This window comes from Phyllobates terribilis, unplaced genomic scaffold (genome assembly GCF_046119375.1).
Source record: "Phyllobates terribilis strain yellow unplaced genomic scaffold, ASM4611937v1 Scaffold_251__1_contigs__length_2838608, whole genome shotgun sequence".
NCBI classification, from domain to species: Eukaryota; Metazoa; Chordata; class Amphibia; order Anura; family Dendrobatidae; genus Phyllobates; species Phyllobates terribilis.
The window spans coordinates 1,418,916-1,432,735 of NW_027363011.1; the positions used below are offsets into that span (position 1 = coordinate 1,418,916).

At 44.9% G+C, this 13,820-nt stretch overlaps 1 protein-coding gene and 1 long non-coding RNA gene across 2 annotated transcripts in view; one reads left to right on the forward strand and one right to left on the reverse strand.

Annotated features, from left to right (window-relative positions):
- Positions 1 to 5,049, reverse strand: part of LOC141218906 (uncharacterized) — a 28,213-nt gene extending 23,164 nt beyond the window's left edge. The window contains exons 1-2 of the mRNA XM_073665959.1: positions 4,913 to 5,049; positions 286 to 1,160 (exon numbers count right to left, since the gene is read on the reverse strand). Coding sequence (XP_073522060.1) covers positions 286 to 321 — 36 coding nt within the window. The 5' untranslated portion in view covers positions 322 to 1,160; positions 4,913 to 5,049. The remainder of the gene's footprint in view (positions 1 to 285; positions 1,161 to 4,912) is intronic.
- LOC141218908 (uncharacterized) overlaps positions 1 to 8,789 on the forward strand; it is a 30,820-nt gene extending 22,031 nt beyond the window's left edge. Inside the window, exon 3 of the long non-coding RNA XR_012287578.1 lies at positions 8,401 to 8,789. This is a non-coding gene — a long non-coding RNA (uncharacterized lncRNA). The remainder of the gene's footprint in view (positions 1 to 8,400) is intronic.
- The last annotated feature ends 5,031 nt before the right edge of the window (positions 8,790 to 13,820 follow it).

Genomic DNA, 13,820 nt, shown 5'->3' on the forward strand with positions numbered 1-13,820 from the left:
TCATAATTTTTGGAAAAACCATGATAAATGTTACATAAACTAAAAGCATAAATTTTAAAACCGTACACGGAAGTACCCATATAGGATGTTTATCTAGAGCAGTACATTTTCAGTATGTAATAGATGTAAATAGGCTAATGTGTAGATGCATTATGGGTAACACATGACTTGTAACGCAATTTGACTGCACATCAAACCTGCAGGTCTGTAAATAGCATTAGAAATCATGATGACAGCTTACCTTTAAATAACAAACAGTAATAGTATGCTTATAAATGTCATTACCTTTTTATATATCATCTTCATATTAAGTGGATCCATAATTGATTGTAGTGCAATCTGATGTACTGTGCTGATTGTAGTGTGGTCATCTCAAAGAAACTTTGTAGGAAGAGGGCAGGAAGATGTAGGACAAGCAGATTTGACTGAGTGAATGGTGTTTCCACTGTAATTGAACAGCTTGCCCACCGCACACCAGGTCATAACATGGACGTCAGACATATTGCCATCCGGAACCAGAGACAAAGAAGACTTAACTACGATGCAAGTTCAGATTGTGTGTCTTGTTTATCATTTATAAAGGTTTAATGTTATATATCAAATGTACTGAGTATATGAGGGGTCGGCATGTATTATTCTGGACATGGTGTGTAGTATTTATGAACTTTGAAGTGTACTATGTGGTCAGTATACATTAATAATTCTGTTATCTGTTTATAAAGGTGTAGTTTTAATTTGGAGTCTGATTATCTAAATTGAGTTTATGATCTGGAGCATTTTGCCCTGATTCCATATTTTTGCTGTGGTGTATGTATGTATTAACATTATTCCGGCACAATCTGATGATCATCATGTTTTATTGTTTTTTTCAATTAAAAAAACAACCCGGCTAGCAAGAGTTCAATCATTCTACAAATGTGTGCCATTGATATAGGAGACTAAGCCCACAGATGAAGCGTTGATTAAAACGTCATTTGTTCTAAAGTATGTTGTAGCCATAGTATTGCGGGTGGACAGGTTCGCTCTTGCTCTACAATGTCAAAGCAGGAAGTTGAATGGAAAGTTTGTCTTGTAAGTCGAAAGACTAAGAGGAGCCCAAAACATCTTTATATCAAAATCTGTAGAGACGAATCACATTAAGGAGTTGTCATGTTTCACAGCTAATTTGAGAAAGAAAAAATAAGAATAAAAAAAAAATAATCAAGACAAGATGACACCTGGTACCATTTTTTTTTTTAATTTTGTGATATTAACAATGTGATATTAACAATGTTCATTTTAGAGAGTTGTAGTTAAATACAAAACGCAACCTTGAATTAGTTCAAACAGAGCGTTTGTGCTCCGTTTTTGGTGCAGTTTCTGCATCAAAAAACAGATCATTTTTGGAAAAAAAGCATCAAATGCATCATGCGTCTGTGTTGCTTTTTTGCTCCATTTTATTAATGCTGCACTTTTGCTTTTTCAAAGCAAAAATGCAGTACTAATCCATAAAGGGCAGGGAGGACACAGGCAGACACTTTATTACCTTCCCCAATGTCCGGTGTCCAGCGATGAGTTGTTTCCAGGTTTTGCACAGTAACAGGTCACCTGACAGTCACATGGCCAGGTCCACTGAACGTTTGTCGCGTGGAAAGTGCAGTAAAAAAAATAAAATAAAATAAAAAAAAAAAAAACATCAAAGGGACTGTGTGAATACCAATCTGTGTTGTTGTTTTTTTTTTTTTTTTTTTTTTTTTTTTTTATGTATAATGAAGAAAGCGCAGCAGAAAAATGGAGCAGTAATTGACGCTCATTTTGTGGATGCACTTTCTGCGCCACTAATACAGCAGTCAACAACGCTGACGTCTGCACGGCAAATTGAAAATCACATTCACTTTGCTGGCAGACGCAGTGACTGATCCGTTTTTGGTGCAGTTTTCCAAGGAGGAAAAAAAACAAAACAAAACGGATCAAAAAAGATCACTGTGAATGAGACCCAAGAAGAAAAGTGGTGGAATGATAGACATCTTGCTAGTATGTAAATTTGGCAAAAAATGAAACTATCAAAACATCTTGATTTATTTAGTATGGAGTATGAACACCATGTGCAGACATCCCTGCTCTTACAGCCTCAGCTGCCATCACTAAGGTTATTAACAGGAACCTGTCAGGTCGTTTTTACCCCCTAACCTATCACTACCTGTCCCCTGCACCTTCCTAGCACATCCCTAACCATCTTCGTCTGACCTAAAACTGCCCTATATTGGCTGTGAAAAAGGAAGGTGCAGGGACAGGTAGTGATAGGTTAGGGAGTAAAAAACGACCTGACAGGTTCCCTTTAAATGGTCATCTGGGAAGGTTCTGCCACCTGGACCCGGCAGCGACGCGAGAAGACTCCACGGACCCGGCAGCGACGCGAGAAGACTCCACGGACCCGGCAGCGACGCGAGAAGACTCCACGGACCCGGCAGCGACGCGAGAAGACTCCACGGACCCGGCAGCGACGCGAGAAGACTCCACGGACCCGGCAGCGACGCGAGAAGACTCCACGGACCCGGCAGCGACGCGAGAAGACTCCACGGACCCGGCAGCGACGCGAGAAGACTCCACAGACCCGGCAGTGACGCGAGAAGACTCCACGGACCCGGCAGTGACGCGAGAAGACTCCACGGACCCGGCAGCGACGCGAGAAGACTCCACGGACCCGGCAGCGACGCGAGAAGACTCCACGGACCCGGCAGCGACGCGAGAAGACTCCACGGACCCGGCAGCGACGCAAATATATTTAGGCCACACAGGTTGCTCATACTAGTTTGAGGAACATGAAGCCTGGCTTTGTCATGTGTAAAAAACTGCTCCTGGGAGACTTTGGAAAAATGGCCGCACCACTGCTTACACATGAAAAATAAAGGTAACGCCAAGCTGTTAATTCACCTGAAATGAAGACTAGAGGGGTCTAGCTACCATAGATTATGCCACTGTACCATAATCCACGGAGTAGGACTGGTGTGACTATAAGCGTGGGTAGCTGTGCATGTGATACTCTATACAGAATTAAGCAAAATTAGGCCCATAGGATGTCAGATGGCCTCCTACAGCAGAACATCTCTATACATCATCATTTATCTATCTCTGCACATCTTTTACACAAACCATTCATTTCTTTATCATGTATTTGTTACGTTATGTGTCAGACAGATGTCACACGGATCACATTTGTGTGCGGTGTGTCATCTGTGCTAGTTGCAAAAAAAACTGACTTGTCTCCGTGTGGATCACATGGACACGTGCATGGTTAACAGGGACATGGTCTGTAAAAATATACAGCTATGAAGATCCTCATTGATTTTAATTCGTATGCGTGTGAACGTGTCTCCAGAACTTGTGAAAATGGACACCACACGTACTGGATACATAGACATGTGAAGCAGGACTAAGATGCAGCAGGATGAAGATACGGGAAGGAGTGGTTTCGGTGGAGTTTTGAGTAAGTTGCCTCACAGGCCAGTGCAATGCATGATGGAAATTGTAGTAATAGAAGCAGAAAGTCAGGGGAGGAAGATGTCAATTAACCCCATCAGAGATTTATCAGCAATGAGGATGTATTGTTAGAGCATGATCAAAAGATAATATTGCTAAAATAAAATAATGGAGAGGCACATAATAGCAAGATTTCTGAACAAAAAAAAAAAAGTTATGGTACTGGACAACCTCTAATCTTTGATAACTCCAAAAAAGAAACTGCATCTGGGTAAGGTCTGGTGAGTGTTGTGTCCATTCATCCAGGCCTAGTCATATGCATCTGCACAGTACAGGAGCGCACACAACTGTGGTACAAACACAGCCACCACGTGACAATGCATAGTTCTCAGTGATTTTGGACAGACTGTCAGGGTTCTTCTCGTTCATAGGAAGTTGACTGGCAAATATATGTGTGTAGTGTTTTAAACATTTTTAGTCATTAAAAAAGACATACATCTATAAAATTGTAACACTATATTTACATTTTTATTACATAATCTATTTTAGTACATAAATATAAAATCTAATGAAGACATCTATATCGAAAGTCAAAAAAATTTGTATATATTATACTAAAATATATATAATAAAATGAGAACACACACCTTGGTGCTGCATATTTGCACAGACCATGGATCTAACACTATATTCATGAGCTGTGAATGCTTATGCTAGCGTAATTATGGCCTAACCTCATTTTTGGGTACACCATTTTTTTTTGTATCAGGGTAACTTCTGTGAAGGAAATTAGGTAATGAACTTTGTTCCCTATTCTGAGAACTGAACCTTGGTAATCTGTCTATTAGACTTATTTTGGGAACAATATTGGGCTGTAAATAACGATAAATCCAGCATTGTAGATCCATTAAAATCTAAAAAACTTTAAGCCATGAGCTGAATTACAACAATTCAGTCACAATCCATCAAGCAAAAAAGGATTTAAAAAATCTGATGTTTTGTTGCGGAAAGACATATCTATTTGCATCTGGAACATGCCTCACAGCATGATGCGTGCACTCATGGAAGTGGGGAGCTGACTTCTGTATGTTTTCAGAATTTTGTTGTGGTAGGATATTTAGTTATTGCGCTTGGTTAAGATACAGCTTTTACATACTAAGTTTAGTTCTGAGGCAATAACTATAAAGGAAGTTTGGATTGATACAGTATTTATGTAACAAGGCAGGTACTTGTACTGGAGTTATAGGACAAGATTTGTAATGTCTTATTTCCATGACCGTGTTATGAAACCCGCACACCTATGATGCACAATGTGCAATAATATCTATATAACAGATAGATTTAGGATATTGCTAACTAGGTGCACTCTGAAATTTTAACCAGTATATCATCAGGATTAGTAAAGAGCCAATATAATAAGTTGAACTACTTTATAATACAAATTTAATTGTACCTGTTTTTGATGTGTCGCCTGGACATATCGCTTTTTTTGTGGAAGAGCCAAATCCTTTCCAAGATGGCAGCATAACACTTTTCTTCCAGCAATGCCAAAAGGTACTCCGGTATATTCAAGTAGAGACACATTTTTAACTCGTGGACCGTGCCAATGTATTGAGATTTTAGAAGAAGGTCTAAAAGCTAAAACAATACAAGTTTTAAAACATTTATATGGATAAGTTTGTGAACTTACTGGAAAATCAGTCATTGGGAGACAAGTAACCACGCTCTGCCATCTACAAGGCTGACACTGAGAAATATACTTAAAGAAAAAAAAGAAAAAAACAGCTACTTCTCAAAAGGATACACGTGCCTACTGGCACCAAGTTAATCTGAAAAAGTGAGAAATTTGAAATGGGAACAATTAGGGATGAGTGAACTGGACTTTTATAGTTTGGTGTTAGAAAAGTTTGGGGAAGTCTGTGTTTGGTACTGTGTTCAGAGTTCCGGTGCTTTAAGTATGCAAATCACAGGAGTGGGCATCGCTTGCTGCGGGTACACTCAGTGCGAGCCAATTGCAGTGTTTGATCTGCTGCTTTGAGGGTAAAATAAGAGTGATCGGATGTAGTGTGTACCAAAAAAAAATAAAAAAATTACAAAGCCTTGCCCTCCCTCCCCCCGTGTTTCGCTTATGGCAGGCTTTGTGTGGGCAAAGAGCCGAACGACCCAATCAGTGACTTTCAATGAGGTTCAGGTCAAATTTGGTTGCAGAACAGAACTTTGTAAGGCTGATTTCACATCAGCGTTTTGAGCCTTTTGCAGCAGATCTGGCAGCCTTGCCGCATTACAGGTCACTTGCGGCAAGCCCCATTCATTCCCTATGGGACTTGTGGTCGGGTGCGGCAATTGCAGTTTTGCCAGATACGGCAAATCCGGCACTTGCGGCAAGTTAAAAACAAAAACGCTAGCAGCGTTTTTAATTGCTGCAAGTGCCGGACCCGGCAAAACCGCAAGTCCTATAGGGAATGAATGGGGCTTGCCACAAGTGACCCATTATGCGACAAAGCTGCCAGATCTGCCGTAAAAGGCTCAAAACGCTGATGCGAAAGGTGCGTAAGAAGTCAAGCTGAGCCACCAGAACCTGAACCTCCACAAGTCTGATCAGTAGTAACAATAAAAGAAACAATGGGAACTAGTCACAAAACACATGAAACACCCAAGGAGATATTCTGTTAACACCTCTACGACCTGTGACGTACTGGGTACATACTAGGTTGCCTCCCTCCCTTTTATGCTGGCTCACATCATTCCCTGCACATACTGGCTGATCTGATCAGCTGATATGTGTAGCTAACAGTTGTGGGTGCATAGGAGATAAACCCACACCTCTTAACCCCTTAGATCAAGACGTCAAACAAGGACAGCGCAATCGAAGGCTACATTCACATGCTGCATTTGCGCTGCGTTTTTTTGAGGATCCGCAAAACAGATGTGCTTTTCTAAAAAAAAAAAAACAAAAAAAAAAACACATCACCATTCACACCAGTGCGCTATTCAGGATGTGCTTTTTTTGAGCCCATACTACAATGTGGGCAATGGAAAACACATCCTCAAAAGCGCAAAAATAATTGTTCATTCTTTCTGAGGATCCGCTTTGCAGTGAAAACGCATCCTCAAAAATACGGAGTGTCGGAACGCAAACTTGGAAAATGTCTTGGCTGGGAAAAAAAAATTAAACAGGAGCTGGGATCGGCGGGCGCTGGGCGGGCCCCTGTACATCCGGGTCCCGTCACGCCCCTGCTTTTACTGTTATGTAAGTGGTGGAAAAAAAATGAAGTTTTTAAAGAAAAATAATTACACTTTTGCGCCAATTTCGGTGACCCGTAGCGTTCTCATTTTTCAGGATGAGGGTGATTGCTTATTTTTTGCGGCTTGAGCTGACGCTTCTAACGATACCATTTTTGAGTACATCCGATGTTTTGATCGCCCATTATTGCATTGTATTGCAATGTTGAAGTGACCAAAAAAAAACCCTGGAAGTTTAGGCGTTTTTTTTTCCGCTCCGCAGTTTACAGATCTGATGAATTGATTTTATACTTTGATAGATCGGGCATTTCTGACCAAAATGTGTATTTAATATTTATTTTCAATGGGGCAAAAGGGGGGCATTTGAAATTATTATTTTTTTTCATATCTGTAAAAAAATTTGATTTTTTCTTTGTTACACTGGCCCCTAGGGGACCTCAGCGTTGCAGACTACGATCGCTTCTCTTATGTTCAGATTAGCTACTGCACGTCTGTACACAAGAGAAATGATCCTTTTCTGGCGGCAACGTCACTCAGACTTTGCTGGCAGGAAGCTATTGCAGACAGCATCCGGGGAGATCACAGGACCCCAGTTGGTCGAGGTAACAGCCTATGGGGAACGGTGCGATCCCCGACAGTGATTGCCAACACGATCCAAAGGATTAACAGCACAAATCCGATCGCTGATCAGATCGGTGCTGTTAGCTACACATGTTAGCTGATCAGATCAGCTGAGATGTGGGTGATGATGCCATCTGAGAGCGTGAGGGGGCGGGACATGGCCAAGGACGTATATATACATCCTTGGTTGTGATTGTGTTAAAAACTTTGGTATTTTTACCACCACTTACATAAAGTAAACGTTTGGTATCTACGAACACGTACCGACCTGAGGCATCATACAGTCACATCAGTTTTACCATATAGTGAAGATTGTAGACAGATTTTTATAATAAAAAAAAAAGTTGTGAAATTGACTTTTTTGGGCAATTTAACCGTACTTGGAAATTTAACGTTTTTCTGTACACTATATGGTTAAATAAATGATGTCATTCAAAACTACAACTCGTCCTGCAAGCCCTCATTTGGCTATATTGATGGAAAAATAAAAATAAATAAGTTATGGTTTTTGAAAGAAAGGGAAAAAAAAAAATAAAAAGAAAATAGCAAAGGTGTTTCCACCCACACAACCTAAAAATTAAGTAACTTTACTATGTTTACATAAAATAAAAATATGCAATGTGCATAAATGAACGTCAAACATCATACTAACACAATTCATTTAATAAATTATGTAATTTTAGTTTAAAACACATACCTTCATCTCCAAAGTTTTTTTGTTTTTCTAAAACAATGAAATTTGATGTTGTGCTCTCTTCAAAATCAGTAATAGCTTGTGCTACAGCATCTAAGGATTCAAAGGTCTGTATCACTTGGATTTCTGAAGACTCTCGAAACACCTAGTAAAGTACGGCTAATTAGTCATGGCCAATAGTACAATGTGAACATCAGGCTTTTAATTATGATTGAATATAGATATGTTCTTTCTATATTAAACAAATTTATCCAATTCATTATATATTCTAGGAGTCAGTCGGTCCAGTTTTATACAGACTCCAACTCCACAGCTCTGCACACTGCCAGTGCTTTGTTTTGTTGAGGGGCTTTTAACCTCTTTGTGCTTCCTGTCCCCATTAGGGTGTGGAGACAACCTCCATATGCTGTCATGGAAGGTTCCTAGAAACTGAATTAACGGTAAGAATAATTCTATTTTTGAGGGTTTTAAGCTGCACCAGATTATAAAATGAACCCCAAATTTAAATAAAATATATATTTTTGGGGACTGTCTTATAATCTCAATGTCCATTTTATAGTCAATGTAGCTTACCAAGGAGAGAGGGGGGCGCAATGGAGCGACGTCACAGGAGGCAGGGTCCCTGCTGAAGGAAGTTAGCGGGGGCACAACGCTGCAGGCTCAAGCATGGGGCATGTCGCCGGCATGAGGCGTGCGACATTAATCGCCCACCAGTGGAAGTGACGGGCTTAATGAAAATGGCAGCAGAGAGCAGATAACTCAATCTGTGAGAGCACTGCCTCTGCAGACATTTTCCTTAACACCATTCCTTTGACTGCCTGAAAATCAATGGCACCAACCTCGTGCGCCCGACACCCCCCCCTCCTACCTGCAGCACTGCCCAACGTTGCACTCGCTCACTTCCTTCAGCAGAAACCATGCCTCCTGTGACCCAGATACACCACCCGCTAAGCTATATCTGGATTATAAAATGCACCCCCATTTTTCAAACAAAAAAGTGTCTTATAATCAAAAAAATATGGTATATTTTCTGTGAAGCTTTGAAACACTGCAAAGAAAAAGTAAACCTGGATACAATCGTCAAGCTAGAATGCAATTCATGCTGACTGTTTTGAGCAGCATGAGTCATATGACAGATTACCTTTAACATAAGGAACAAAATAATTTTTTAAAAATATAAAATGATACCTTGATTTTGTCTGTCTCCTTAGAAATATTTTCTACGTCAGTTCCTTCGGTACCCACTCCATCAGGTGAAATAGAGACCTTGACCTGATTATCAGTCATTACTGCTTCCTAGAAGAAAAGTGATGTGTAAAAAACAAAAAAAAAAAAAAAAAAAGGGATGGTGCAAAACACCCCCAAAGCAAAAAAAAAAAAAATACCTTCTTGTTGTCTACATCCACTTCTTTACAATCAACAGCTTGTCCCAACTGCAAACCAGAGCTGTTTTCAGCCATTTCAATTGTACCTATAGTGAATTTAAAGAAAAATAAAAAAATAGGTAGATCTGGCAAAGAATAATATCTACATTAAATCTTTAGGTCATCTATACTTGTTTAGGTTGACTTCATGTCCTTGCAGCTGTGTATCTGCAATAGCTTGTCACAGCAAAAGTACAGAGAGCGTCCCCTGCCTCCCAAACACACTGGTGTCACTGGTCATTCAATGGATGGAGCCAAGCATTGATTCTCAGAGGAAGGTTTACGGAGGGCAGCCAGATAAGAAAACCTGGGCTGGAATAAGGACAATGCAGTAATAGTGCCGCAACAACAATATTTTTGTGTTGTTGAACCACCATGTTACTACAACACATAAATAGAATTGTTTACATCCATAGGTAGGCTAGCCCAGGGCTGTCTGTGACTGCGCTCCAGGCTGTCAAACCTGGAAAAGCAGTTGTGCAAAACAACAAGATCAATAATACCCAACATCACAGCCAAACCAAAGAGAAGCAGCTCCAGCCACCAAAGTAGGGGGAGGGGGGGGGGGGAGTTAATTGTTTGACTTAATATAGTAGGGGAAGTGTACAGGTGATAAGTTTGTGAGGCCCCTGAATGATAATAAAATGGCCCACGGCAGGAAAGAGGTTGCCCACCCCTGGCCTAGACCTTTAGGAGGTAGGGAAATAGGATTTCTATTCGCCTACTTTGAAAATGCCTTTCCAGATGGTCCCATTCCCTGGATAAAATAGTTTCAAACTCATTGTGGTAAGAAAACAACCGAGGGGTATGATTTGCCTTTTGAAAGATACCAAAGGCTCTGTGGGAAGCACTTCATCTTCCTTGACCTTAAGTGTCTGGTTGACTACTAAGATCAGACTGTTCACCATATCCTGAAGCTTGGATGGCCCGGTCAGAGTCTAGATCAGAGTCCAACTTAGTCAGAAGCCTGAACAGCCTGCAGCTTGAACGATGAAGAGCAATAGACAGATGTCAACCTGGAAAATGTGGAAGTCCAGGGAGAACCAGAAGAGTAACTGGAGGGTGTCTGCTCTTTGGATCTTCTATGCGATCTGCACTGACGGAGTGCATCAGGAAGGAAAACCGAAATACCTCGTGGAGCATTCAGAACACAAGAGGTGGCTGAAAAATTAAAGTATATTTTGGATTGAAAGACACACTTTCCCCCAAAATTGGGGTGGGAGCACTCGCGGTATAAACTTTAGCTGAGAGAAAAAAGTAAACTGATTGGCAGGCAGAGAAGGAAAAAATCCGCAAGAAGAGGGAGCGTGGCAAGACTGCAAAGCAGTGTGACCATGGGGGAGTAAGCCTCCGTGAAGTGGAGAACCCTACTGGAAACGCTACAGCTCCACTCATTCATTGCTTACAAAGGGCTGCGGAAGTAAAGCCCCCGTCTCACATAGCGAGATCGCTGCTGTGTCACGGTTTTGGTGACGCAACAGCGACCTCACAAGCGATGTCGCTATGTGTGACACTTTGCAGTGATCAGGCCCCTGCTGTGAGGTCGCTGATCGCTGCAAGGTGTCCTGGACCATTTTTTGGTCGTTGGCCTCCCGCTGGCCAGCACACATCGCTGTGTGTGACCAGCGGGACCAACGATCAGGCTGGTATCCATGGTAAACATCGGGTTACTAGGGGCACGCGCGCACTTAGTAACTAAGTAACTTAGTAACTAAGTGCGCGTGCCCCTAGTAACCCGATGTTTATCATGGATACGACTCTGCTAAGGTGAACGGTAACCTCCCGCGCACCGTAGCAGAGTGGTATCCATGGTAAACATCGGGTTACTAGGGGCACGCGCGCACTTAGTAACCCGCTGTTTACCATGGTTACGAGCCTGCTCCTGCTTCAGCAGCAGGCTGGTAACCGGAGCAGGGCATCGTGGAAAGATTCCCCTGATCGCTGGTGAGCCTACCTGTTTGACAGCTCACCAGCGATGTATTAGCGATGCAGCAACGATCCCTGACAGGTCGTATCGTTGTCGGGATCGCTGCTGCATTGCTTAGTGTGACGGGGCCTTAAGTGGAACAGATTCACTGGCCTGCTGAAAGGAGCCCTGGGATAGGAGATACACAAATCCCCAACTACACTTGTGTGAGATATGTTTAACCCAGGTGTACTTACTGTTCACTGTTGTATGATCTTCCAGCTGGATCCATGGATCCTAGGCTGAAGCCCTGTAGAATGTATGATAGTAACAGAAGCAAATTCCTTTTTATACCACAGTTTTCATAATTTTATTCTGAATTATGTAGGGAGAGGGATTGAGGAAATCCACGTGTCAGACAATCTACAAAGTTACACACAAATTAGGACTCCGGTCCTGTGACATGAAACAATGGCTAACTTATCTTGATTTACCAAAGGAACAATATTTGTAGACTGGCCTAATCAAGAACAGTTCACACTACACAAACGGCCAGATGCTGAGTCATCACACAATCCTCCCCCCTACACACAGACATTTATATGTACCACCACCTTCCTTGTGAAAGCCCCCCTAAGTGCAGCCCTATGCATGTATCATCAGCACAATCTAACTGTAAGATAAATACCATACATCACCCCCTTTTTTAGACTAACCTTTTGCAACATGACCTCTTTCCCAGTGCAATCCCCAACATGCAGCGCCATCATGACTATGCAAAACACACTGCAAGCAGTCCTGTGCAGGCAACATCAGCAAATTCCCTGTGCAACCGCCAACAACATGCAGCAACATACCTGCATAACCCCCTTCACTGTGCAAGCACACCCAAGAAGCAGCCCTGTGTATGCACCATCACCCCTTTTCCTGTGGAAGACAATGAACATGACCCATGCCCCCTCACGCCAGCCACGCAGGCCCCTGGACGCCCCGCTACATGACCCATGCCCCCTCACGCCAGCCACGCAGCCCCCTGGACGCCCCTCTACATGCCCCATGCCCCCTCACGCCAGCCACGCAGCCCCCTGGACGCCCCTCTACATGCCCCATGCCCCCTCACGCCAGCCACGCAGCCCCCTGGACACCCCCCTACATGCCCCATGCCCCCTCACGCCAGCCACGCAGCCCCCTGGACGCCCCTCTACATGACCCATGCGCCCTCACACCAACCACGCAGCCCCCTGGACGCCCCTCTACATGACCCATGCGCCCTCACACCAACCACGCAGCCCCCTGGACGCCCCTCTACATGACCCATGCCCCCTCACACCAGCCACGCAGCCCCCTGGACGCCCCTCTACATGACCCATGCCCCCTCACGCCAACCACGCAGCCCCCTGGACGCCCCTCTACATGACCCATGCCCCCTCACGCCAGCCACGCAGCCCTCTGGACGCCCCTCTACATGACCCATGCCCCCTCACGCCAGCCACGCAGCCCCCTGGACGCCCCTCTACATGACCCATGCCTCCTCACGCCAGCCACGCAGCCTCCTGGACGCCCCTCTACATGACCCATGCCCCCTCACGCCAGCCACGCAGCCCCCTGGACGCCCCTCTTCATGACCCATGCCCCCTCACGCCAGCCCCGCTACATGACCCATGCCCCCTCACGCCAGCCACGCAGGCCCCTGGACGCCCCTCTACATGACCCATGCCCCCTCACGCCAGCCACGCAGGCCCCTGGACGCCCCTCTACATGACCCATGCCCCCTCACGCCAGCCACGCAGGCCCCTGGACGCCCCTCTACATGACCCATGCCCCCTCACGCCAGCCACGCAGGCCCCTGGACGCCCCTCTACATGACCCATGCCCCCTCACGCCAGCCACGCAGGCCTCTGGACGCCCCTCTACATGACCCATGCCCCCTCACGCCAGCCACGCAGGCCCCTGGACGCCCCTCTACATGCCCCATGCCCCCTCACGCCAGCCACGCAGGCCCCTGGACGCCCCTCTACATGCCCCATGCCCCCTCACGCCAGCCACGCAGCCCCCTGGACGCCCCTCTACATGCCCCATGCCCCCTCACGCCAGCCACGCAGCCCCCTGGACGCCCCTCTACATGACCCATGCCCCCTCACGCCAGCCACGCAGCCCCCTGGACGCCCCTCTACATGACCCATGCCTCCTCACGCCAGCCACGCAGCCTCCTGGACGCCCCTCTACATGACCCATGCCCCCTCACGCCAGCCACGCAGCCCCCTGGACGCCCCTCTTCATGACCCATGCCCCCTCACGCCAGCCCCGCTACATGACCCATGCCCCCTCACGCCAGCCACGCAGGCCCCTGGACGCCCCTCTACATGACCCATGCCCCCTCACGCCAACCACGCAGCCCCCTGGACGCCCCTCTACATGACCCATGCCCCCTCACGCCAGCCACGCAGCCCTCTGGACGCCCCTCTACATGACC